This window comes from Callorhinus ursinus, unplaced genomic scaffold (assembly GCF_003265705.2).
Source record: "Callorhinus ursinus isolate GAN/ISIS: 27379988/994484 unplaced genomic scaffold, GSC_fseal_2.0 scaffold19, whole genome shotgun sequence".
In the NCBI taxonomy this organism is placed as follows: Eukaryota; Metazoa; Chordata; class Mammalia; order Carnivora; family Otariidae; genus Callorhinus; species Callorhinus ursinus.
Genome location: NW_027397081.1, coordinates 17,704,172 through 17,728,859, shown reverse-complemented (window position 1 = coordinate 17,728,859; position 24,688 = coordinate 17,704,172). Strand labels below are relative to the sequence as shown.

The window sequence follows — 24,688 nt, the reverse complement described above, 5'->3', positions numbered from 1 at the left end:
TAATTACCCACCAAGCATCACACTCTAGGCAGGCGAAAACACGCTGTCTTCCAGCTGTTTGTGTACCATTAGAAAAGCAATTAAGAGGTCATTAGGCAGAAATTAAATAATGGGCATGTTGTCGTGACAATAAAGACGCAGGCCGTCAGCTCCTGCCCGAGCAGAGACTGCCCACGCCCAGCGCCTTCCTGGAGATCACAGCGCGGGAGAGATGAAGCTGGCAACGCGGCCTTACCAGTCGTCCTGCCCTTGTAGAAAATCTTCATGTCCATCAGCCCCGTGAGCTGACTCGCGAGAACTGCCACCTGGGAGCCGCTGTATTTGGAAGCTCGGAAGATGCTGAGCTGCGACCAGTCATCCCAGTAGATCTCATTCTAGAAAGAAAACCTTTGCTCATCAGTCCAGCTCCTGGGTCTCCGATCCTGGGCCCTCAATAAGAACAAGGGTTCACCCATACAGAGGACACCTAACATTCTGCGGTGAGGGATCAGCCCGACAGAGATTTCCACTGAAATGCAAGGCAGTGGATTTGTCCAGACCTCACCCAAGAGCCACCCTGAAGGAACTGCCTGGCAGAAACTACCTGAGAAGCATTCAAGTTTGACTTCAGTTCGAAATCTGCTTCGCAGTGGCAGGAAAGACCAACCATTCTGTTCTCTAGAGTCAAAACAGCAGTGGCTGGCCACCCGGGTGGGACGGAGCCCATTTGAACCCATCAGGACACGAAGTGAGCAGGAGACAAAGACACGGAGCCCAAACTACCAGCACTCAAGGGCAAAAGGGGATTTTTCTATGAAACAACCTTTAACCTTCTGAACTGGGAACAGTGAGCAGCCCAGACGCCTGGCAACTCTGACATCCGTCCAGATGTGCTAAAGAAAACAGGCTCAAATTCAGAAGTGAGCTGATTCCTCTAGAAGTTAGTCAGACAAGCATCTCTGCAAAAACCCAAGGTAGCAGCTTTTCACCTCAGTACGCTCTTCACCTGCTCTAACAGACTGCCCAAAGCTGGGAGCAAAGGAAGTCCCACCTTAAAGACGGCAATGGCATAGGGGTGGGGGAGGTTGTCCAGGATGATCGAGCGCTGCTGGCCATCAAAAGTGATCCGCTCGATGCAGTCCAGGTAGGCATCTGTCCAGTAGATCCACTGGTCATCCACAGAGATGCCGTTGGGCCACTTCACATCCTCTGACACAAGACGATGGACGGCAGAGCCATCCATATTGCTCCGATAAATTCCCGGCTTCAGGTCTCCCCAGTCGGTCCAGAACATCACCCTGGTCAAACCAGGAAAGAACACACATCACATCCGACCTAGGGAATCAGGAGTGAGATACTATCCCCAGGAGGTAAGAAGCCTCTCTAGAACCGGAAGGCCAGTTAGTTTGGCAGTATTATTATTACAAGCTGTAATTATAATACTTAACACCACTGAATTTCTTGCCCCAGAAATTCCTTTGCTGGAATTTATCTACAGATACAATCAAGTTATGTGAAGACAATGTACAAAGACATTCATCAAAGCATTGTTCATACTAGCAAAAAAATTATGTATGTGTTATGTGTCTATACACACACACACAGACACCCACACACACTTTTAGGTGGATATATGTGTATACATGCCAACAGGTTAATCTACAGAGAAAGTGACAGATGATGGTACATACAAAAAAATATTTTGATGCCTAAAAATCTACATGTTTTCACGTGTGCTCACATGAAAAGATCATCTTCAACCCATGTTAAATGTTTTGAAAACACGCACAACAGTAAATATCTACAATTCTATTTGGTGCATGAGTGTGTGTGTGTCCGTGTGTCTTAAGGCTATGTGCTTGCACGTGGATAAAAAGGAATTCTGAATGATACACAAGAAACTACTAACCACGATTACCCCTAGGAAGTATGAAGGAGAAGGGTTAAAAGTGAAAAAGGAGGAAACGAATGTTTTTCATTTCGTAAACTTCTGTTCTCTTAATATTTTTAATGAAGTACATATATATTTTTCCTTTTAAAAAATAGATCTAATTCTCAATCATAAATACTAGAAGGATAGAAAGCCTAATGCAGAATTTTCTTTTAGCTATGTTTAAGTTAAGAAATTAATTTAAAAAACACCTTTGCACTTCCCAGGTGCATATAAATTGCTAGTAAGAAAACCTGTGGGGGTCGGGCAAGGAAGAGATGGAAAGGATCGTATGTTTGCATCATGTGCCAAACTTGAGATAAAGAATCCTTACAATATCTAACCAGGCCTGACTACACTATATCTACAGAGAGACTTTTAATAATACCTTTCGTTGGAGAAACACCCCACGGATGTGAGACATCTGGATGTGGAGACTCTGATGCTTGCTAACAAAAGGGGAATGGAGTTACCTGACAACATGACTGAGCTCTGGTTTCAAGACTCAAAGTCAACAGATTATTTCAACCACAATCATCAGAAACAAGTTTGTGTCTGGCAGTTGGCACTTCCACGAGCAGACAGATGTCTGTTGCAGCATCCACCACATGCTGATTTCCTCTGGGGCCACACTTACCCGTCTTGGGGCAGGAGGACCAGAGCCCTGGGCCGGTCGAGCACAGAGGAGTTGACAATCGTGAGTCGGAAGTCACCATCTGGATTAGCTACCTGACAAGAAAAAGGAGGGGGAAAGGGCCGGAGGGGAGGCCAAGATGGATCTGAGCTCCTTGAAAGCCCACATCACAGTTTCCTGCTGGGCTGCCGCCCACAGACACGCACCTCTGTGGCTGCCTGATTCCCCTGCAGACTCATCTGGGAAGCCTGCCCTGACTTCCGGTCAGAAGGAGCTGTTCCCTCCTCGGGCTCATGGGACAATCCTTACATGGTCTGACAGAGGGGCCAGTGCTGTTGTCCATGCCCCGGTTCTGGGGGCATGAAGACAGATCTGCACAAAGTACTCAGGACATAGTACTTATTTATCCCACCTACGTTGCTCCATGCTCCAAAGCCACCAAGGGCTCCACACGGTCCACAAAACAAATATTCAACATCCCAGGCCTTACAATTAAGAATCTCCACAGACTTGGGCGCCTGGGTGGCTCAGTTGTTTAAGCGACTTCCTTCAGCTCAGGTCATGATCCTGGAGTCCCGCATCGGGCTCCCTGCTCAGCGGGGGGTCTGCCTCTCCCTCTGACCCTCCCCCCTCTTGTGCTCTCTCTCTCTCTCATTCTCTCTCTCTCAAATAAATAAATAAAATCTTTAAAAAAAAAAAAAAAAGAATCTCCACAGACTTTTAATTCTCTCTCCTCCGTATTCTCTCTCGTCCGCTTCAGCCCCGACAACTTCAAGGAGGCCGGCCTTCTCATGGTTCTCGAAACCTGACATACTCCAACTTGTCTGTCTGCTCTCGCCCTGTCCCCTCCCGGGCCTGTCCTCCGCTCCATAATCAAATCGCATCTCTCCTTCAGAACTCCCCTCCAGGCCCAGCTCCTCAGCTAACTCCTCTGACTTGCTTTCCTCAATGAGCATCTACAGTTCTTGCCAGTGACTCATTTTACCATTTCGCACAAACGGTACCTGTGCGGTATGCTGCGAGAGTGTGGACACTTAGGCTTTACGGCATCCCTCCAGCACCTGGCAAAGTGCTGACCACACACAATTAAAGAAAGGAGAGACACAGTAATCACAAGACCACCGATGCCCTACTCAGTACGTGTCAGGCACCGTGTGTCTTCTCACTCGCTTCCCCCAGCCGCACTGTGAGGTGGACACTACCCTCTCCTCAGGGCTCGGCTCGGATGCCACATCCTCAAGGCCTTCCTGCCCCCCTCCACGGTCACACGATCACACTGCCCCGATGGCCAGGCCCTCTAGGATTCATCGCTGACAGAACTGATAGACGTATGTCTTCAGTGGTTTGCTTCCTCCACTCACATCTCTCTCAGGACAGGAACTTGTGTGTCTCGTCTACTGCTGTATCCTCACAGCCTCAAACCATACCTGGCAGGCACCATGTAAGAAAGAGCACCCGTCCAACGACGGGGTGGATCAATTCTGTCTCAGACACTGGAAACTGAAGCTTCAGGGGATAAGAAACTCGCCCAAGTCACTTAAGCTACCAGAATGAAGACTGAACCCAGGTCTGGCGCTCGACTTTGGGACTTTCGTCTTGGTGACTTCTCCCAACAGTGACTCCCTGCCTCTACTGAGCTTTCCACGTGACCCACATGCCGTGTCCCCCCGTAGTCAGGACAAAGAGGGGTGGAGACAATGAGCCAGGGCCTCAGCCTTGACTTCTGGGAGGTGAATGTGCCTATGAGACCATGACTTTGGTGTTGGGGAGGCCCTTTCTTACCCTCATGTGGCCTTAGGTCGCTAAGGTGCAGATAAGTAAAGTGGGCGAATAAGAGCACTGTTAACAGGGTTGTCGTGAGAACGGAATCCAATAATTCAAGCAAAGTGCTTCCAACCGGGCTTGGCACTAAATAAGTGCTCATTGTCATCAATAATCATAATCATGATCATGATATTGTCTTAATCACTCTAATCAACTCCAATAATACTAGAGCACTGACAATACAGCACTATACTAATGCTATGGTATTATACAATTATCATTCTTGTTACCACCACACGCCTCGGCTAGCCAAAACAGAATCGTTCGGGGCATCTTAACGAAATCTCTGACGGGTTCAGGCATCCTGTTCTCACAGGGGGCCTTCAGGACAACGGGCATGAATTCTAGAACTATCCCCCTTTTCTTCCTTTCCCGGAGGCTCCCTGATCCATTCTCTGGAATTCTCAAAGAATTTCCAGAGAAGTCGGACACACCGGCTCCGCCCCCTGTGTCAAACCTGGCTCAAAGCCCAGGTGCTCCCCCTGCCTGCTTAATTAAGGACAGCATGGGATACACATACCTCGATCTTTTTAAAGCCAGAGTCCACCCAATAAAGTAACTGGCTGAGGGGTTCAAAAGCCAAGGCTTCTACGGTCTCCAAGCCAGAATTGATGATCACCTCCTGCCCTGTACTCCCATTCAAACAGAGGCGCTAAAGAGAGGGTGGAAAAAAGGCTGTGAGTACGCGAATGACCTCGTGCCAACTCAAGTCCCATGGATGGCAACCCTTTACTCCACAGGCTTTGACCGGCAAGGGATGAGGTATCTTCTATCAGTAAACTTTCCACATGAGCGAAGCCAGTTTTTAACAAAAGCTTTTCTAAAATGTATTAACGGCTTCCTGTTTCAAGGAGACTCTAGAGCTACACAGACCTTAATCATTGATATTACTTGGCATCATCCTTATGAACGCTGGTAACTGAACAATGCTGTATCCCAGTAATGAGGTTGGGGATTACTGAGAAGCATGAGTCTGCTTTTAAAATAAATGAAACCAGACTGCCGTTATTTTTAAGTTCTTGAGTTGGCTTTTCTAGGCTCTCCTCCCTTGGGAGGCTCCTGGCCATCAGGTGCTGTCGCTGGGACAAGCTACACTGAGTGGTCGCTGGAGTCCCCCAGCCCCAGCCCCTCGAAAACCCAGGCACTGTAACATTTCTGCTGGGTTGGAAGTCCAGATAAAGCTTGTTGGAATTGCTTTTCTAAAAAGGATTAAATAGACAATAAATAAAGATCAAATAGCTCTCCTTTTAAAATGCATGGGCTTATCAAAAGGAATGAGATCTTGCCATTTGCAACGACGTGGATGGAACTGGAGGGTGTTATGCTGAGTGAAATAAGTCAATCAGAGAAAGACATGTATCACATGACCTCACTGATAGGAGGAATTCTTAATCTCAGGAAACAAACTGAGTGTTACTGGAGTGGTTGGGGGTGGGAGGGATGGGGTGGCTGGGTGATAGACACTGGGGAGGGTATGTGCTATGGTGAGCGCTGTGAATTGTGCAAGACTGTTGAATCACAGATCTGTACTTCTGAAACAAATAATGCAACATATTTTAAGAAAAAAGAAAAAGAAGAAGATAACAGGAGAGGAAGAAAAGGGGAGTATGTCAGAGGGGGAGACGAACCATGAGAGATGATGGACTCTGAAAAACAAACTGAGGGTTCTAGAGGGGAGGGGGTAGGGGGATGGGTTAGCCTGGTGATGGGTATTGAGGAGGGCACGTTCTGCATGGAGCACTGGGTGTTATGAACAAACAATGAATCATGGAACACTGCACCAAAAACTAATGATGTAATATATGGTGATTAACATAACAATAAAAAAATTAATAAAAAAAATAAAATGCAGGGGCTTGAGTCTATGGCTAACTAGCTGGCCCGTGTGGGGATCTTTATAGTTCACTTGCTGGTTCTTGGCTGTGTTCAGAATAGCTGAAGTGGGTAATTACGTGAACTGCGGGTAAGTCAAGTGTTCCTGTATCACGGCTCGGGAAGAAGGTCGCCTCAGAGGCAGCTGGTGTGATAGTGACTCATCATCCTATACTCCTAATCCTCACATCTTCCCAGCAGGAAAAGGGAAGCCTCACTTACAAGCAAGACGGCAGGGTTGGGGCTCCCTTAGTCCTTCCTACAAGGACAGAGGTGGGCAGGGCAAGAAAATACCAAAACAGAAGAATGCAAGGTTTCATCCGTCAGCCCTGAGAGGAGTTACAACTTAAAACCTCTAATCCCCATTTCCCTAGGCCGTCCTGAAGGAAGCTTATCAGGATTGGGCAGTCACAAGGCACGGCCCCCACGAGCGGACCGAGGGTTGACGTACCTGGATGGTGTCCAAGGCCAGGTCAGACCAATACAAGCAGTTGTGCTCATAGTCAAAGTCCAGGGCCACTGCGGCCCGTAGCCCCGTGAGGGGCAACTGCTCGGTGGCTCCCGAGGCCAGGTCATAGCGGTGGATGGACTTCCGCATGGCATACAGGATGAATTCATTCTCCTCTGCAAAGACACAAACAACAGAGAGGGTGGACGAGGGGGATGCTGAGGAGTCCCAGCATGTCTGACCTTCTTTCTGCTCACACATAAACCTCAGAGCCACAGACACACACGGCACAGATCGAGTGGAAGAGCGTCAGAATCAAGACTGAGAAGGTGTGAAAAATGGAGTCCCATTTCTGCCTTGAGGGGCAAGTTACTTCAACTCCTGTAAATCTGTTTTCTCGTCTGCAAACTGTCTTACTTGTTATAATTGGTTTTTTTTTCTTTTTTTTTTTTAATTTAGAGGCCCCAGTCATGCTCCAACATCCACGCTTCTGAGCTCGGCTCAGAAGTCTTTGGAGTCACACATGACAAAATAATTACCCCACTCAGCATACTCTCCCTCGTCACATGACTGTATCACATGGCACCATAATCATGTTGGGGAGAGACCCTTAGTCCCTGAAGACTTGTAGCTAATCTGTTTGCTCACCCATCCAATGTTATTCACAATGACATACAGCAATTACATCAACCTATTATAGTTTCAACACAGTAACAGTACATTTGTCCCTGAATACTTACAAAATGTTTCCCAACACAATCATCGCAAAGGTCCTATTTCTTCTTGACAAACCCTGCACAATGTCCATACTACATACCAGGCATTGTTCACTGGTATAATGACTGCATCACGGAAGGACCACTACGAACTCCATTTTACAAATGAGAAAACAGACAGCAGAGAGGTTAACGCACTCGAGGTCACACAACCAGTAAGTGGCAGGACCAAGGCTTGAACTCGGGCAGTCTGGATCCAGAATCTGTATTTTACCCCCTACACGATGCTGCCTCTTGTGATGTAGAGGCCAACGCTGTCCTTTTTTAAGACGCAGAAATAGAGGCCCTGAGTGCTTAAGAAAACTTACTAATGTCAGACAACGAGTAACTAGAAGAGCTAAAACATGCAGACTCTTCTACGGTGACAGAGATGCACAACATACCTGCATCCATGTCGAAGGCGACCACTTTGACGGTAGGCTGCATGTGGGACCTGATCCCTCTACTGCACGCCCGCACAGTGACGGTTTCTCTCTCTATCTCTCATTCCCTTCATTCAGTGAGTTCACACGCACTAACTACCCGCTTTACAAGGGCTCCCACACAGATAATGCACCCCAAAGATAAATCGACCTACAGGGTTTTTGGTTTTTTTTCTAAGATTTTATTTATTTGACAGAGAGAGACAGCAAGAGAGGGAACACAAGCAGAAGGAGTGGGAGAGGGAGAAGCAGGCTTCCCGCCAAGCAGGGAGCCTGATGCGGGGCTCGATCCCAGGACCCTGAGATCATAGGTAGACACTTAACGACTGAGCCACCCAGGTGCCCCTCGACTGAGGGGCAGTATCTAAGTATCTAAGTATCAATTCAACAGTATCTAAGCCACCACCACATGGTAACCAAATCTCTTCTTCTGGTTTTCAAGAAAAGCTTCCCACCGTACTTCCCAGTGAAGGGGATCGTTAAGATGAAACCTGCCGAGGCTGTAAATGACCCAGAAACCAAGGACTCTCGTCGAAGCTGCCACAGAGAGCCACAGAGGTTACACTCACAGCAGCAAGCCTCCCACCCACGTCCCTAACATCCGCAAACTCCATTCTGTGGCTTCGGTTTTTCTTCTAACCAACTGATGCCTTTACAGCAAAGCCTGGGTCCAGAAAGACTTGCCTTAGGATTAGGTAGAGAGGAACATTCTGCATTTCCTGTGTTCAAAACTTAACTTAGGAACGGAACAGAATTCTTGGCCAATCCCAGCCATACCTGAGCACCGCCTGGTCTCTGTGTTATTACAGTAATCATAAAGGAAGAAGGATGACTTCATTTTTAAAAATCCTTCCAAGATGCCCAGACGACCTCCTCTTTGCAAAGATGCTATAGTTCCCATCAGCTGTAGGAAAGCTTCCTTTCCTTTCGTGGTATACCTTGCCTTCTGTGCCACATATTTTTTTTTTTTTTACACTTAGGAGGTGGCCTACACGACAAACGTGATTTTTCCACTTTGTTCCCTGTTCTATTTTTCTCCTCTCAGGAAAGAAAATAGCACCTGGGTGGCTCAGTCATTAAGCGTCTGCCTTCAGCTCAGGTCATGGTCCCAGGGTCCTGGGATCGAGCCCCGCATCGGGCTACCTGCTCTGCGGGGAGCCTGCTTCTCCCTCTCCCACTCCCCCTGCTTGTGTTCCCTCTCTCGCTGTGTCTTCTCTGTCAAATAAATAAATAAAATCTTAAAAAAAAAAAAAAAAAGAAAATAGCTTTCCTACCGGTTTAGATGGCTTTAAACAAACTGTTTTGTCCCTCACTGAATTATCTCCAGAAATGTTTATTACAAAAGCATGTACTCCAGCCCTTAAGAGCAATCACTCAAACCCTACTCACCCAAACCCTCATCAATAACAGCTCTTGTGAGGAGCGTATTTGAATATTATCTGCTCATTTGTGGGAATCTGCTGAAGCTGTGTTCTTTTGAAGTCTCCACAGTGAGGGATGTTAATTACTCTGGTAATGATGGAAGATTAAATTAAAGGACTAATGAGCTTAGCATGAAAAACACCGGGGCACACTGGCAAGCAGCAAGTGAACAAGGGGGGCACTCTGCCCCGCCGGAGGAGGACCACGTGCTTCTTGCGATCCAGCAGGCACTGATGGCTATTCCATCAGACACCACCGCCATGGATGCAAGTACGCACCAACCATTCACCTTCACCGAGAGGTCAGAGCAGGAGGAAGGGCTCACAGAGAATAAGGAAGCTCTGCATGAATAAGTACTAGAAACAGAGCAGGAAAGGAAAGATGCTAAGAGATTAACTATTCACGAGAGTATCATCATTTCGAGACTAGACTGCAAATACCACACACCACTCACTCAACTTAAAGCATGTTTGGACCACACTCTCCCTTTACAACGTATGCACTCACTCCAGAGAAGTTTTTCCTAATGAGCATGCAGAATGATCCCCTAAAGTGATGGGAATGACACTCATTTGCCACTTGGGCAATATCCGAGGAAGAGCATGAGGCTGAAGTGTCTGAATTTGAGCTCTGTCACTTACGAGGTGTGTGACCTTAAATAGGTGGATTAACCCTCTTCTCTGAACATGCTTCTTTATTTTTTTTTTTTAAATGGAGCTTATGACACAATCTGCTCCACTGGGTAGTGATAAGGATTAAAACAACAACACGTGGAAAAGTACATTAAAATGTGTGAAATTCCATTAAAGTATTCGTTATACTTATTACTATAAAAGTTAAGATAGACCACTTAGCATCCTCAAAAGACGCAAGTCTCTCTATATTCATCTCTGACAAACAGATCGAGGAACACATAAAAGCCTCCCCCTCACCCACCCCTAGGATACAAGAGATGCAGAATAAACACTTTTCACTGAACAAAAGGGGTCTCCCTCAAAAAATACTTTCCATTCCTACGAAAGCATAAGGCTATAAATAAATTTGGTTTGGATACCAGGCTTAGGGGGAAAGGGGAGCTCTGTGATGCTTGTAATTTCCATGTCTTTCCTCCACTAAGCTAGAAGAACCACAAGACTAGACCTGTGTGAGATTGCAAGGATGCTGTAGTAAGTATCTCAAGAACTCAAAGGCAAGAAACCACCTCTTACCTGCCAAGGGACACGGGACCAGTTCTCCTTCCAGTCGTGTTTCAACATCTCCTCCACTACAAGTGTCCCCAGAAATTTTCCGATAGCTGTCACCCCCCACCCCAAGAGCAAGAGGTTAGACATAATCAGGAATAGTCATTAAGTCTCCATAATTGGAAATATATTTCCTACCCATGGACAATAGCGTGCATCTATTCACTTCCCTATAGGACAAGATGACATGTAATTGTTCTGAATTGGTCCTGCTTAGAGTTACATTGGGCAGCCCAACCAGTTGGGAAGCTGTCCTGGGCAAAAGTTTACATATATCTCTCCAACAAACTCCTGGGAAGACACGTCCTTGCTGAAGTTTATGACTTAACACAAAGCTAGAGCTGCAGAAAAGCTCACAGATTTGCGTTTTTCTCGCTGAGGGTAGAAGAGTCTGTAAACATCCTAATTCTCAATATTGCCCAAGCTCCCTGAGACCTACTAGCTTGGAATCCAAGCACTTGGAGTATGAAAGGAACCCAGGTGGTCCTCTCTGCTCTCAAGCCCAGCGCAGGCCCCTCATGTCCCGGCTATGACGACCGGTGTGAGACATACCCTCTTGTTCTCCTGTAAGTAGAGCCCACAGGACAAGGCACGGGAGGAGAGTAGGACTTCCCAGAAAACTCAGGATCCGGAACACAAACCTCTAAGAACAAATCTTCACTCATCTTGAAGCCGAAGTCACTAAAAAGGCAATTAGGGTTCGTTAGGGCCGTTGGTTTACATACTTGGGGCATGTCAGTACCAAACCTCGTGACTTCTCCCACAGCACCTACCGCTTTAATGTAAATTAAAAGAATTTTCACCTTTTTACATTAATTAAAGAATTAAAGAATATTCACCTTTTTACATTAACACAGTTTCAAAAGAAACTTTACATCTGAGCCATGACTGGAAAACCATGATCATATGCCAAAAATAAGACAAAAACAATATAAATCATTATACCAAAAAACAAAATAATATTAAATTTTTTAGCTGGATCCAGTTCCCTACCTAAAGACTCTGGGTCTGCCTGGTCTTTGTTAAGAGGGATTAGGAAATGGGGGTGCCTGGGTGGCTCAGATGATTAAGCGTCTGCCTTCAGCTCAGGTCATGATCACAGGGTCCTGGAATCGAGTCCCGCATCAGGCTCCCTGCTCGACGGGGAGCCTGCTTCTCCCTCTCCCTCTGCTGCTTCCCTGCTTGTGCTCTCTCTCTCTCTGTGTGTGTGTCAAATAAATTAATAAAATCTTTAAAAAAAATTTTTTTAAGTAGGGATTAGGAAATGGGGGTGCCTCAGTGGTGCAGTCGGTTAGGCATCTGACTCCTGGTTTTGGCTCAGGTCATGATCTCAGGGTCCTGGGATGGAGCCCTACATCAGGCTCCGTGCGCAGCACAGAGTCTGCTTGAGATTCTCTCCCTCTCCCTCTCTCTCTCTGCCCCTCCTATTCATGCTCGCTCTCTCTAAAATAAATAAAATCTTTAAAAAAAAAAAGGGATTAGGAAATGTAAAAAGTTACTAGCACCCAGTGATCCTCTCTCCTTGATGTGATTAGAAGAATTAAAAAGGAAATTTAAAAGAATAACCTTTTTTTAAAATTAAAGATTCAATGTTATTTAAGACCATGTCCATACTGTACTACCTAAAATTACCTTGGGTGTTCATCCTGCACTTCGGGACACAGTGCTTTGGTCCACGAGACCTTTCACAATTTGAGGGCCACATATCTCTGCCAAAACACCCATCTCCAAGGGCAGAGCCCCAGAGTAGGAAGCAGGGAAGCGAGGTCTAGTCCCAAATCTGCCCTTTACTGCATGACTTGTCCGGACTGCATTCAACAACCCCAAGATGAGGCAACTGCCCTAGCTAATTCCCGAAGCCCCAACCAAAACTTAAATTCTAATTCAAAGGGATTTTCCATATTGATGTGCTCTACTCAAAAGGCTTCATTTACTCTATTCAGTCCAATGAATACTTATTTAACACCTTCTCCACGAGAAGTATTAACAGGTCCAGGGCTAAGTGGTTTGTGTTGTTTATTGTGTCATAATCCACATTTAGCAATTTGTAGGGATTTTTCAGAAGGGACAGCTTTATTACTGTACTGAACGGGTCTCATTCATTAAATTAGGTAATTTCTACCGAACGGCCGCTTAAAATCTTTTTGGGGGCCAGGTGGAGCTTTAGCTAATTACATATTTGCCTCCAATGGCAAAGCACCCGTTCTTAGGGAGGTTTCTTCAATCTGTAGGTTATGGCCTAACAGGCTGTGAATACACACTAGAGAGTCAAGCCCAGCTTCTGAAAGAGACTATCTCTGAAACCAGGGAACATATGGGCCAGTGGGTAGGCTTCCCAGAGAGGTGAGAAAGGACTGTCAGAAGCAACCAGACTTTCCAATGTAGTTGTCCCTCAGGAGCTGAACTAATGCAGAGACTATAAGTTCCCTTATTCTCATTTCCCCTCCTGCTGTCAACCTTCAGACCATCTCTTTCCTCACGGCCACAGTCCAAGAGCCACACAGTCCAGCCAGCTTCTTTCCAGCAGCTGCACAAACACAGGCCTTGGGCCATCACCCTCACGATCTCATGTGGCCTTAAAGCCCAACTCCGTGAGGGGCAAGGGCCGGTGGTTTTCCTGGTCTATAAGAAAGGCTCAGCACCTCGTGGGTTTCCATGAGTCTGCTGGGGTGAGCGTGCAGACCAGCGGGAGCCAGGCCAGTTTACCAAGAAGGCACACCAGCCTCTGGTTTTGGTTTGTTGTTGTTGTTTTGGAAGAAGAGGGGCAGATTTTAGAGAAAAAGCACAGTAGTGGTCATTAAGAAAAAAAAAAAAAAACCAAAGAGTTGTTAGATTTTCTTGCATGTTTTTTTACTTCATTTTGTTTTGAAGTAGTTAATGCGGATACGAGAGGGAAGAAAGAGAGCACTAAAATTTTGTTCCACCAAGGGCCTGGGCCTCTACAGTCAGGGGGACCTCAGGTGAGCAAAAACTCTCCGATTAGAATTACAATTTGGGGGTATCGAAGGGAGAGCAGAAGGCAGCAAAGGGGCACTGGACTGACACCTCTGGGAACATCAAACAGCTCTGTGGTTTTGCAGTGGAAGGGTCTACGCTGTTATCTTGGAGCCACAGAGCTTTCAAAGGCAATGCACATCTTGTACCGTCCAAAATCCTGCTGTTCAAAGGATGGGTTTACAGATAAGCAGCACAGGGATCGGCCAGAGCCTGGCCAGAACTAGAGAATCAGAGCCGGCATTTTCACAAGATCCCAGGTGATGCACACGCACACTCGGGTTCCAGAAGTACTGGTCTAGGGCAGGAGCTAGCCAAGCCTGGTTAGCTGTTCTCGCAAAGAAAGGTTTATGGGGCCACAGCCATGCCCCCATTCGCCACCTACAGCTGCTTCCATGCTCCTGCGAGCAGTCGCGGAGCCGCCCACAGACACCCTATGGCCGGCAAAGCCGAAAGCGTTTACTCCGTGGCCCTGGCCCAACCCCTGGACTAGCACATTATCAGAGGTTTCTGGCTTTCATCAAGATAAGTGTGGCTTCCCAAAGCAAACTTTAGATTTTTAGGGGCCTGGCCAACTACTGAGAAATGAGTTACGTGCTTAGTTCGATACCCATGCTCTACCAATGACCCGCCTCACCTGGGGTGATTTCATGCAGGATTACAGACTCAAAGACTGCCTCGGGGGCTCCCAGATCCGATGCGCTTTCCAGCTAGAATCCTCTTCTAAAGCTAAGCTCTGTTCTGATCATCGACTCTCCTCAAAAGCCTTCAAAGACCCCCGCCTGCTTACAGAACGAGGCCTGTACCCCCTTTCTGTCTCCACCCTCCCTGATCAACCTCAGCTGCACTCACTGGCCTCACTTTATACCTCCAAGGCAGCTGAGCCAAACCTCCAGTGCCTTCCCCACCCCCACCCCTCCCCACGGCGGCCATATCTCAGACTGCTCCTGTCCACAGATCCAGGTACTTCCTTAAGGCCCATCTCAAACGGCACAGCCCCCCAAAACTTCCCGATTTGCCAGAAGCACATCAGTCTCCTCCTTCCTGCCAATAATCCCAATAAAAGTACCCATTCCTCCTCCAAGGTGTATTACAGCTTTCCCTCTCCAGCCACGTTATTTGTGTACCTGTTCTGCTGCCCCCCTTCTCTGCCATGCCTTGGGTACTCTGCTTCAGGATGGAGGAATATACAAATATATATATATGGGCTGACATCGCCTCGTTTCTGTAGCATAGGGCTCCCTAAGGAAAAGGAGTGGGACCTACAGTGGAATCTTGAAGCTGCCCTCATAGAAATAAATCCCAGGGTGATCTCTTCCTAGATCAGCTACTGCAGCTTCCCTGGGATGTGACACCTCTCCCTCATTTCGTAGCTGTAAGAACGAAATGGAATAAACTAGGTAGAAGGTGCCTAGCACATAAAAAAAAAAAAAATGCTTAATACCAAGTGACTTCCTTTGATCTGCCTTCTTTTGCTCAGGGGAAGGGACCGCGCCCTAGTCTTGTGGGCCACGCTGCTGGCTGAGGAAGACACAACCCAGCCCCCGGGGAACTGAAGAAGAACCAACCATTCGAAGTCTTCTCGCGTGCAGGAGCAGTTGGACACGACCACCGGCCTGTCAAAGTCTTCTCCGTTGAAGCACGTGGCGTGGGGAGTCCTCCGTTTGAAAACGGTCTTGTGTCCTAGCAAACACTCGTTGCCCCGCTCATCAGATGGCGACCAGAGCTTGTAGTCGTTCTCTGTGCAGGGAACCCCTGGGGAAAAGAAAACGCAGCAGGAAGCATTTCAGGGAGACCTGTGCATGCTGGCTTTCCCGTCTTCCCCAGCCCCGGGCCCGAGCACCCGCGTCTGGCACACCCTGCTGCTGCTCGGCAGGCACAGGGGCCTCTGCAGCTATCTCAAGCCTCTAATCAGCTTTCTCTGACGCCGGGAGGCACCCATGCCAATGGACATGGTACCTCCTGAAACACAGATGCTCAGAAAGCTGGGAAGAAGCAAGCCACCTTTGGCACCATCTAAAAACTTCTGAAATAATTTAGCAGATTCTGCAGTTCCCTCCAGAAGTAGGTATCAGAGGGGTTTTTCTCCCAGGGAGTTCGGGTCAGGCTGGATCCTGGATAGACAGATGGTGTCCTTCAGGAGTATGGTTTCCCACCTGCCTCCCACCTGCTTCCTGGGCAGGGTGGGCACGCCTGGAAGCAACAGCCCAAGAAAGCAATAGACAATTCACTCTCACTACTTGGAAGGTAAAGAATCTTCCGGGAAGGAGGCTGAGGAACGGTAGAGCAGCCTGGATGATCGCTCCACGTTCACTTGGAATTTAAGTAGAGTGGTTTCTACAGGAATTCCAACAGATGCCTAGGTCTACACTGGTACTCTATGTCTTCTTTATAGATGTGTCTTCCATCGGATTACATGCTGCCTGAAACTGATGAAAAGCTGTCAGCTCGTCGCCATTCCCATCAGCAAGTACTTATTAAACCCTGGCTGTTAAGCTCTCTAGCTGTCCAGTGGGTGGAAAATACACATGCACGGGACAGGTTCTTATTTCCGAGGACCTTAAAATCTAGTTGATGGGGGATGATACAAACAGGGTGACAGACAAGAATGCAGAATTCAGGGCATGCTTATGCTCTGGACACAGAGAAGAGAGGAGAGGTCCTCTGGTGGGGATATTAGCAGCCAAGCGCACTCAATCTTGAAACAGGGAAAGGATTTCAATCAGCGGAAAGTGACTGGGGAGCAGAGGGCACATTTCGGTCAGCTGGAAGGACGTGCGCCCAGGCAGGGGGAGGAGGAGGAAAGAGCAGGGCTGTGGTTGGGGGGGGGGGGGGCACAGGGGAGGAAGGAAGATGCGGAGTCGCACCTCTCCCTGCTTCCCTGCAAGTCCTGTGCCTACCCTAGCGGACACAGAGGAGATCCTAGACAGCTGGGAGGACCCTGCATCGTCTGGTACCCAGCCATTCACATGGCAGTCACTCGCTTGATGTGTCAAACCAGAACCGCTGACTGGGAAGAACAGTTTTCATTTCATACATGCTAAACACATGTATACCTAAGCCTACTGTGTACCAGTGATTGCGCAGGGAATGAGGGCACGAGATAACACAAGGTCCTCCCAAGAGTGGCCTGAGTAACTCTCTTCGCACGTCCCAGTCACTGACTGCATACGTGTGCACCTCCTTGCACGGCTACACTCTCCGAGGCACAGAGGACCTGAGCGGATGCTCTGGTCAGCACAGGTTTCCACCGAAAGGGCCAAGGAGGCAGCGGCTTACCCAAGGCATCTGTGGCATTGACCTGAAGGATCAGCCAGTTGTGGACATTCTCTTTGTTGGAGCCAAAGATGGTGAAGACAGTGCTCTTCTCGCCGGGCTCCGTGAGGAGTCCGTACACAAACACTGGCCTCTCGGAGAAGATGAACGTTTTCCAGGTCTCCCCTTCATTGGTGCTGTATCTGTCCAAAAATGAGGAAGAGAATCCTGATAGTTAGAGTCTCTAGGGCAAAGGCTTGGTTTCCAGATAACATTCACTAGGGAGGGGAGCCAGGCCTCCTTGGAGAAATGGCTGTGGCAGAGAATGTTCAGGGTTGTGCCAGAAAGCAAGGAAGGGCTCAGGGACTAATGTGATCGGTGCAAAAGGACACGGCAGCCAGCTCGATGGAGCTCCAGCTGGTCAGTTTGGGACAATGTGAACATAAGAAAAATGATGGTAACAGATTATACACTAAATAAAAATAGGGTAAGGGTCTCTGAATGATCCAAAAAGGGACAGAGAAGGGAAGGAGGGAAATGTTTTTCTTATATTACAATGCTACCTGATATATTTTGAAAACGATAACAGCATGAGAAAAATGACCATCCATCACCCACAATCTAGGAATGGACCAGGCAACATGATCACTGGATGCTAAAGCCACTGGGTGGAAAGAGTGCTGGGGACCTGGGTGTTCACATGGTCTAAAACAACCAACCCACAGATGAATCATTCACTACAAACGGGGAAATGCAATTCTACAGCGGACCAGAGTCACAGCCTCCACCAGACTTAGCACCACGAACAAGGGGACAATCTAATGTTACAGGCCTCTTGGATAAAGCACTGCGAATATCACATCGTCTATGTGCTATTCTGTACATCCAGACAAATCCAGCAAGGGCGACATTCTACATAGCAACTGGCCTGGATTCTTCCAAAAGTGAGGCCATGAAAAACTTAACAAACCAACAAAAGAAGGCAGAAGGCTTGTTACAAAGAGATTAAAGAGGTGTTAACGACCACATGCAATGTGTAAACCCTGACTGAATCCTGGATGGGGTGGCGGGAAGCAGCGGTCCGTATATAAAGATAAATACAGCGGATAAGGGACACTGAGCTCCTGTTAATTTTCTTAGGTGTGATAATGGCATTCTGATTGCATAGGAAAATACCCCTATTTATTGGAGATACACGTTTTCAGTATTCAGCTGTGAAGGGGCATGATGGCTGCAACTTTGTTTCCAATGACTCGGCAAAGAAGGATAGACAGATGGAAAGACAGGCAGGATGAACACGTAGCTGACAGAAGTAAAGCAAATTGGCAGAATGTTAACAACTGCTGATTCTGAGTGAACTTATGTGAGTGTTTTTTACACAATTCTTGTACCTTTTCCTGAGGTCTGACAGATTTTTAAGTTGGAGAAAAAAATATGTGCAGAAAGAACTCTCCAAGGAGGACTACCTCAGAACAAGAAAGCAAGCTCTTGAAAAAAATCAGCACTGAAAATAATTGTGCTGATTTTAAATTATCTTTTGTATTGAAGGGGAGGAGAAGGGGAAAATCTGCCTAACATTTGCTTCATCACCCAGTACGCTGGCGACATGCTCAGCCTGAGAAACCGCTCAGTGAAAGCTTCCACGGAGCTCTAAGGGTCGGTCTGAAATCCTAACGACACACAAAACGTCTTTCTTTCACCTTTCCCCTATTTTTGAGATTTTAGTTTGACTCCCTCGGCATCCTCATCCTCGACATAAATCTTTTCAGGACATCATGGGATCCAAATACTTCCTCCCCTGGTGAGATTACTAAAATGGATACTTCTGCAAGAGGCTTCAAGTTCAAACGGGTGGGGGGTGAGGAGGGGCTACAGGCAACATAAGTAATGAATGTCAGGGAGGACTAAGTGACTCCCCCACAGATCTCCCAAAGAGGACAAATTCTCCTCTGGTTGAAACACTTTTGGTTGAAGCTAATTTTGAAATAGATCTGGGGATAAATGAACTAGTTCACTTGCCTTATTCCAGCAGCATCGCTCCACTATCCAGGCAGGATGGGAGCCATCCATCTGCTCTGTGATAATGCTGGAAGTCCATCTATTTGCACATTGCTTAGTTAATTCGATTTAAGAGCTCCTCAAACCCCATATAACCTTAGGAATTGAAGCATCCCATTTCTTGAGAGGTTCCCAGAGGACTCTGGGAGGACGCTTGAATGAGACGAAGAAGCAGGTGCATGGCCAAGCACAGCCATGTATTCAAGAATAAACTGTGCATTTAGAAAATGATGATTTTCAGAATTTTGGGGAAAGGGGCAGGTCACATTACCACTGCAACAGTCTCGGGGATCATCTACTCTGGACCAAGTTCTGATCCCTAGAGGAGGACTTGTTCTGATGATGTGAAAATAACAAGACCTTGCAAGAAAACAAACCCAAGTCATCTCTGTGCTCCTCCAATCACAAAAGACCCCAGCCTTTAGGAATGGAGGCTTCAAAACGTCCCGATAAAAATACAGACATAAACCCTATGATCAGAAACTCTCAAGAGGATGGGAAGGTCATTTAATAGAATAAATGTAACATAACATAAATATAACCACAGATGCACTAAGTACAAGAAGTGTTGACAGATACTCAACTGAAGACCCTACCGTGTGGCTAGCTGTCCAGAAAGGTCCTTGATGAACTCAAATTTTTAAACAGCATGTTCACGATGAGGAAAGAGTCTTATAACCAAAGGCAAAAAAGTCAAGAGCAGCAGTGATCTGCTAGTTAATTCTAGCTATAATTCTTACAGCAAGTGATCTGTAGGAACAGTTGCCAAACAACTTAAATTCAAAGGGAGTCAAATTATAAAAATAAGTGGTAGATTAGTGGGTCAGCGGGATGGTGGGATGGTTGCCTGGTAAATTCTACAAAGAATTAGCAAAAAGTTCTATAAAGAACTAGAAAGGATCATCCTTCTGACGGTCAATGGTTTAAATAGTAACAACAAGAAAAAAAAGAACCACTCAATTTCTATTTTGGTTGTATCTTTATCAAGAAGAATCATCTTCAAACTGGACAAGGCAGGAAAAAAAATCAGGGACTTTAAAAGAAAATAAGCACAAAAGAATGCACGTTCTAGGGAATGGAAAAACTTAAAAATACGATTGCAGAGTTCCTTCTAAGAATCTCAGAAAGAACCCCGGAGAACAGACAGAGATCTCTCAAAGCCCAGAGGAGGAAGAATAGCTTTACTTCCCTAAAGAAGAAAAGGTGGTTTCAAGAATGGTAACAGCTGATCTGATGGGCTGTAGAACAGAGGGAAGTCAGTCAGGGATGGGATTCACATGGTTTCACATACAAGTCACAACAAACAAATCCTGTTTTCCTTTTCTCATGGTAATCCTTGATTGGAAGAAGAGGGTAATAATACAGAACATTTCTTTTTTTCATCAGGATCTTTGTGGGCCACACAGCTAGATAAGATGCACCGTTGCTCAAGTAAATCCCAAGTGTGCTGATTGCTGACATAGCGTGTGACCTCAACCCCAGATGAGGCCTCTGGTCCCCACACCGCTCAACGCCTTCGTCAAGGATATGAATAACAATATGGAAGGTCAATCTATCAGATCTGCAAAGCAGACAAGGCTAATTGTCCCGATAATGCAATTAATGCCAAAACAGGGTTCAAAACCCTTTTATTACATCAAAAGGAGAAGCAAAAATGAGAATGAAGTTCCACATGTTGTTTCAAAAACCCACCTGCTCAGATACAGGATGGAGAAAATCTGATCTTTAATAAAATTCATAAGAAAAAAAGGACCTCTATGTTTAGTCGTTAAACTGAACTTGAGCTACTGACATAAGTCACAGCAGAGATAGAATCTCAAAAACATGCTGAGTAAAAGAAGCCAAATACAAACGCAGAAAATTCTGGAATAGGCAGAACTAACCTACAGTGGTAAAAATATAATCAGTCCATCAGTTGCCTCTAACTGGGGTAGGGCAGGGGCGGTGGTACTGGCGGGGAGGGGGCACGCAGGGATTTTCTGGGGTGATGGAAATTCTCTGCATCTTGACAAGAACCCTCCGGAAATGATTAAGTGGTGTATTTACAACCTGAGCATCTCATGGTGTGCAAATGGATACCTCAATTTTTTAAAAATAATTCAGTAGGAGCTAAAAAGTAGGGAGGCTGTCAAAAAGAGTAAAACCAGTCTCGGGTGTTCGCTAGCAGGAACTGAACGCCCCGAGCCATGTCAGTGTTAATCCCTGTATGCTGGGGTCAGACCTGGGCCCCACATGTTAAAAGCACTGACATGGGGAGGTAGGGCCCAAAGGACACCCAGGTGGTGGAGAGTTGGGATCCCATGGCAGCGGAGGAAAGGAAGTGGAGCCATTTGCCACGGAATGGGAGCCATGCGGGAGGGATGGGGGGCATGGCTCAGACACCTGCAAGGTGTTCAGGTGAAGGAGGAAACACCCTGTGTGTGCGCGTCCTGGCAGCAGAACCAAGCCCACTAACCAGAAACCGGAGAGAAGAGAATTCAGGCTCTCTCTGACTTGAGGACTTTCCTTCATAAAGGAATAAATGGATAAACAGAGTGAGGGAATGAAGAAACGATCAACAATCTGTCCCAAAGTGAAACGAAAGCCCCTTCTGATCCGGCCACTCCCCATCACTCAAACTGTCCAAGCCAAGACTGGAAGATCTTCCATCACAGTAACCAAGAGAAAATGCGTGCAGGGGCTGGTGGAAGGCCAGAGCAGATGATGGGATATGTGTAGATTCCTGCTGGACCTCTCCCCGTGCACAGCCCAGAGCAATCCGGTCCGACCTGTCCAAATCCACATGCATCCATCCCATGGCCCTTCAGGGCCTGATCAGTGCACCTGATCATCACCCCAGGCTGGCCAAGAGCAGTCCTGCGCCTTTGCCCCAAAGATGCTTAATCCTCCCCCCCCACCCCCCAGCTTCCGTTCTCACCTCCAATCTTCTTTTAAATTTATCCTCCTCAGCTTACCAGGGCTCCCTTTCTGTAACGCCACGTCTAGCCATATCTAGCCCCGTCGTTCCCCTACTGAAAACTCTAAAAGGACACTATCACTTCAAAAGCCAAGCCAGATCTCTCCAGTGCAGCAAGCACGGTCCTCCAGCTCCTAGACCCTACCTACACCTACCTCAATCCCCATGTCTCAGCACCTCCTCCCTGCAATCTGCATACTATCAGTACTAAAGCCTTCTACCTTCCAAGCTGATTTATGCTGGGCCTTCCGTGCCCAAGGTCTTTCTAACCCCGAAATGGCACTCCAACTTTGCTCAAGCTCCCTCTCCCCCATCCTTCCTTCTCCTGGCCCCCATTCTGTGCTCCCACAGCCCCCTGGGCTCCCTCTACCTTATATTCTACTCTGTTTTCATGGTCTGAATTTGCAAGCATATCCTACTAGACTGCCATGTGCCAGGAACAAACCCACTTACTCACTTTTCTGCCCCTGGCACCTGGCACCTTTCTTGGCACACAGAAGGGGCATTAATTAATGTTTGCTAAAGGAGATGAAATGAACTGCACTGTATTTTTTCAACCCCATTACTCAGTCTCTTAACAGTTTAAAAGGTGGTAATACCTGATCCACTGTAACCCAAAGGCTAAAGAAACCAAGTGAGGGAGGAAATGTAGCAGGCAGGGAGGGCTCTCTGCAACTGTCCCACTAAGTGTTACCATTGGCATTAGGTGCTGCCATCAAGCGTGCAAGTTAACTGCCATTCTCGAACCGGGGGGTTGCCTCCAGAACTCAGGTCCTGAAAAAACAGCTGCTGCGTGTAATCTCTGCATGATCTTTGAGGGGCTTCTGTGGGAAAGCCCTACGAAATCAGAAACATCCCGTGGGGAAAGACGCTGTTGGGCAAGTCCAAAATACTATTATTAACTACCACGGACAGCATTTTGCTGGCAGGTAAACCAGCAAGAAGAAATGGAAATTGATCTTATCTTTCATGATCAAGCCAAAGAACTTGTGTTTGGGTCTTTTTTTTTTTTTTTGGTCAAAGTTCAAGAACACAGCAGCCCCTTTTCTGAAGGACACAGGGATTATACACAAGAAAAACCTGCATCCCCTGAGCAGGTTCACCGTGACAGCATGCTGATCGGATGAATATGCGAATCTCTAGAACAGGTTCTTATTTACTCATTTCAGACATGTAGACACAAGAGCAAAACAAAACGTTCCACTTCTTGCTCTCAATTTCAATTAGCAACAACAAAGGTAACAGCCTCAGTGGAGAGTCAAGGCAGAAGCTGAGACAAATAACAGTCAACTCTTCGTTACCTGGGCTAATCAGGGAAAGAAAGACATGAATAATGTAAAAGAACAACCACCAAAACGAAACAAAACAAAACAAAAACCTCATTCTTATTTAAGCAATGTTCCAACCTCTGTCCCCACTAAAACTCTTACGAGAGTTCCTGATGTTACCCCGCATGGCTTTCTTCCCTAAGGCTCTGGGTCAGAACGCTCCCTTTCAGAATAAGCCCTCCCATGGCCTCTCTCTCCAGCTCACTCAGAAACATAACAGAGCCACAGGGGCATGAGCAGCTCCTGATGGATGCCTCACTCACCTTTGCACACTCGGTTCCTAGAACAACATCTGGTTCGTTGTCCGTGTTCAACAAACGTTTGTTGTCCTTGACCTTAGATGACGTAGATGACATCTAACAGAAGTATGCTCAAGTTCCAGCTTGGGCCCTACCTACTGACAAGTCACATTATTTCAGAGGAAGGTGGACAGGGCCAGCCCTGGTGCCTCTGGGGGGCACACATCCAGGGAGGCCCCCATTCCCACTTGAGCTCCAGAAATTGTCATTACACAGAGGACGGTGGGAGTGGTCCCCTCACAGCCATGCACCTGCCACACTTCCGCACCCCTTCCAGTTTTATAAATCAGCAAAGAAATAAGCAATCTTGGAAGACTAAGTGTGCATGACCTATTTATTGACCGATCAAACATTTACAAAGTGCCTGGTAGCCTGTACAGAATAGAAATACTGGCCAAAAGACCTTGCTAATGAGTTGAAGAATTCAGGCATATAATGAAAAGGTAACTGATGATAAGAAGCCCATATGTGATCGAGGCTCAATTAATGAGCCCGCCGATAAATGCTGAGACTCCAGGAGAGACATCACTGTGGTCGGGGAAGCCAGACTTGAAGGGGCCCGAAGCCCTAGCCCAGCAACAGAAACCCTTCCTCCACTCATGCTTGGTTATTACAGTAAGTCACTTCTGTGGTCTGAGGCTATGAACTAGATGCAGTATTATTTCCTGCTTGTCTTCCGATGAAGCTGATAGCACACAGCGACAGGTCAAAAGCAGAGTAGCCCGAGAAGCAGCAAAAAAATCTCTGAGAGCAACCTACTGAGTAAATGCCAGGTGGCTACAGATTTAGGCCAAGCTCTGACTGATATTTGGGACACATGCACCTGTCGAGAGGAGGCCGGAATATATCCTTCCTACTTGCAAATGCTTTATTTGAACCATACGCATGGATACCTCCAAATAACCTGCAGAAATAGAAGGGGGCTATAGTGCCCATAACCCCTCCGGTCCACAAACCCCACAGTCATTTTTAAGCATCCGAGGGGGGCATGGTGATTTTCTGGCAGTGGGTTTCTTTTCCCGGCCGTGTTTTGCTCCAGCTACTGCAGCAATGACGCTGCGTTCCCTGAGCACATATGCACCAACAGATGGTGTCAGAGAACTGGAATCATGCTAACTACTTCAGGGGAGCCGGCTTGGAATGCAAATGCCATCTGCAGAGAAGTTAAACAGGGAACCTCAGAAACTGACTCTACGATGGGATGGCCACACGAAGAATGACATGTACGCTGCCCAGGGAGCCAAATTGTG

At 47.0% G+C, this 24,688-nt stretch overlaps 1 protein-coding gene across 2 annotated transcripts in view; it reads right to left on the bottom strand.

The window, feature by feature from the left end:
* The window catches only part of SORL1 (sortilin related receptor 1), a 163,726-nt gene that overhangs the window by 70,679 nt on the left and 68,359 nt on the right, over positions 1–24,688 (bottom strand). For both annotated transcript variants that reach the window (XM_025893456.2, XM_025893457.2), the window contains exons 13-21: positions 16,822–17,000; positions 15,111–15,297; positions 11,101–11,229; positions 10,516–10,601; positions 6,691–6,863; positions 4,888–5,019; positions 2,547–2,638; positions 1,031–1,277; positions 236–374 (exon numbers count right to left, since the gene is read on the bottom strand). In XM_025893456.2, coding sequence (XP_025749241.1) covers positions 236–374; positions 1,031–1,277; positions 2,547–2,638; positions 4,888–5,019; positions 6,691–6,863; positions 10,516–10,601; positions 11,101–11,229; positions 15,111–15,297; positions 16,822–17,000 — 1,364 coding nt within the window. The remainder of the gene's footprint in view (positions 1–235; positions 375–1,030; positions 1,278–2,546; positions 2,639–4,887; positions 5,020–6,690; positions 6,864–10,515; positions 10,602–11,100; positions 11,230–15,110; positions 15,298–16,821; positions 17,001–24,688) is intronic.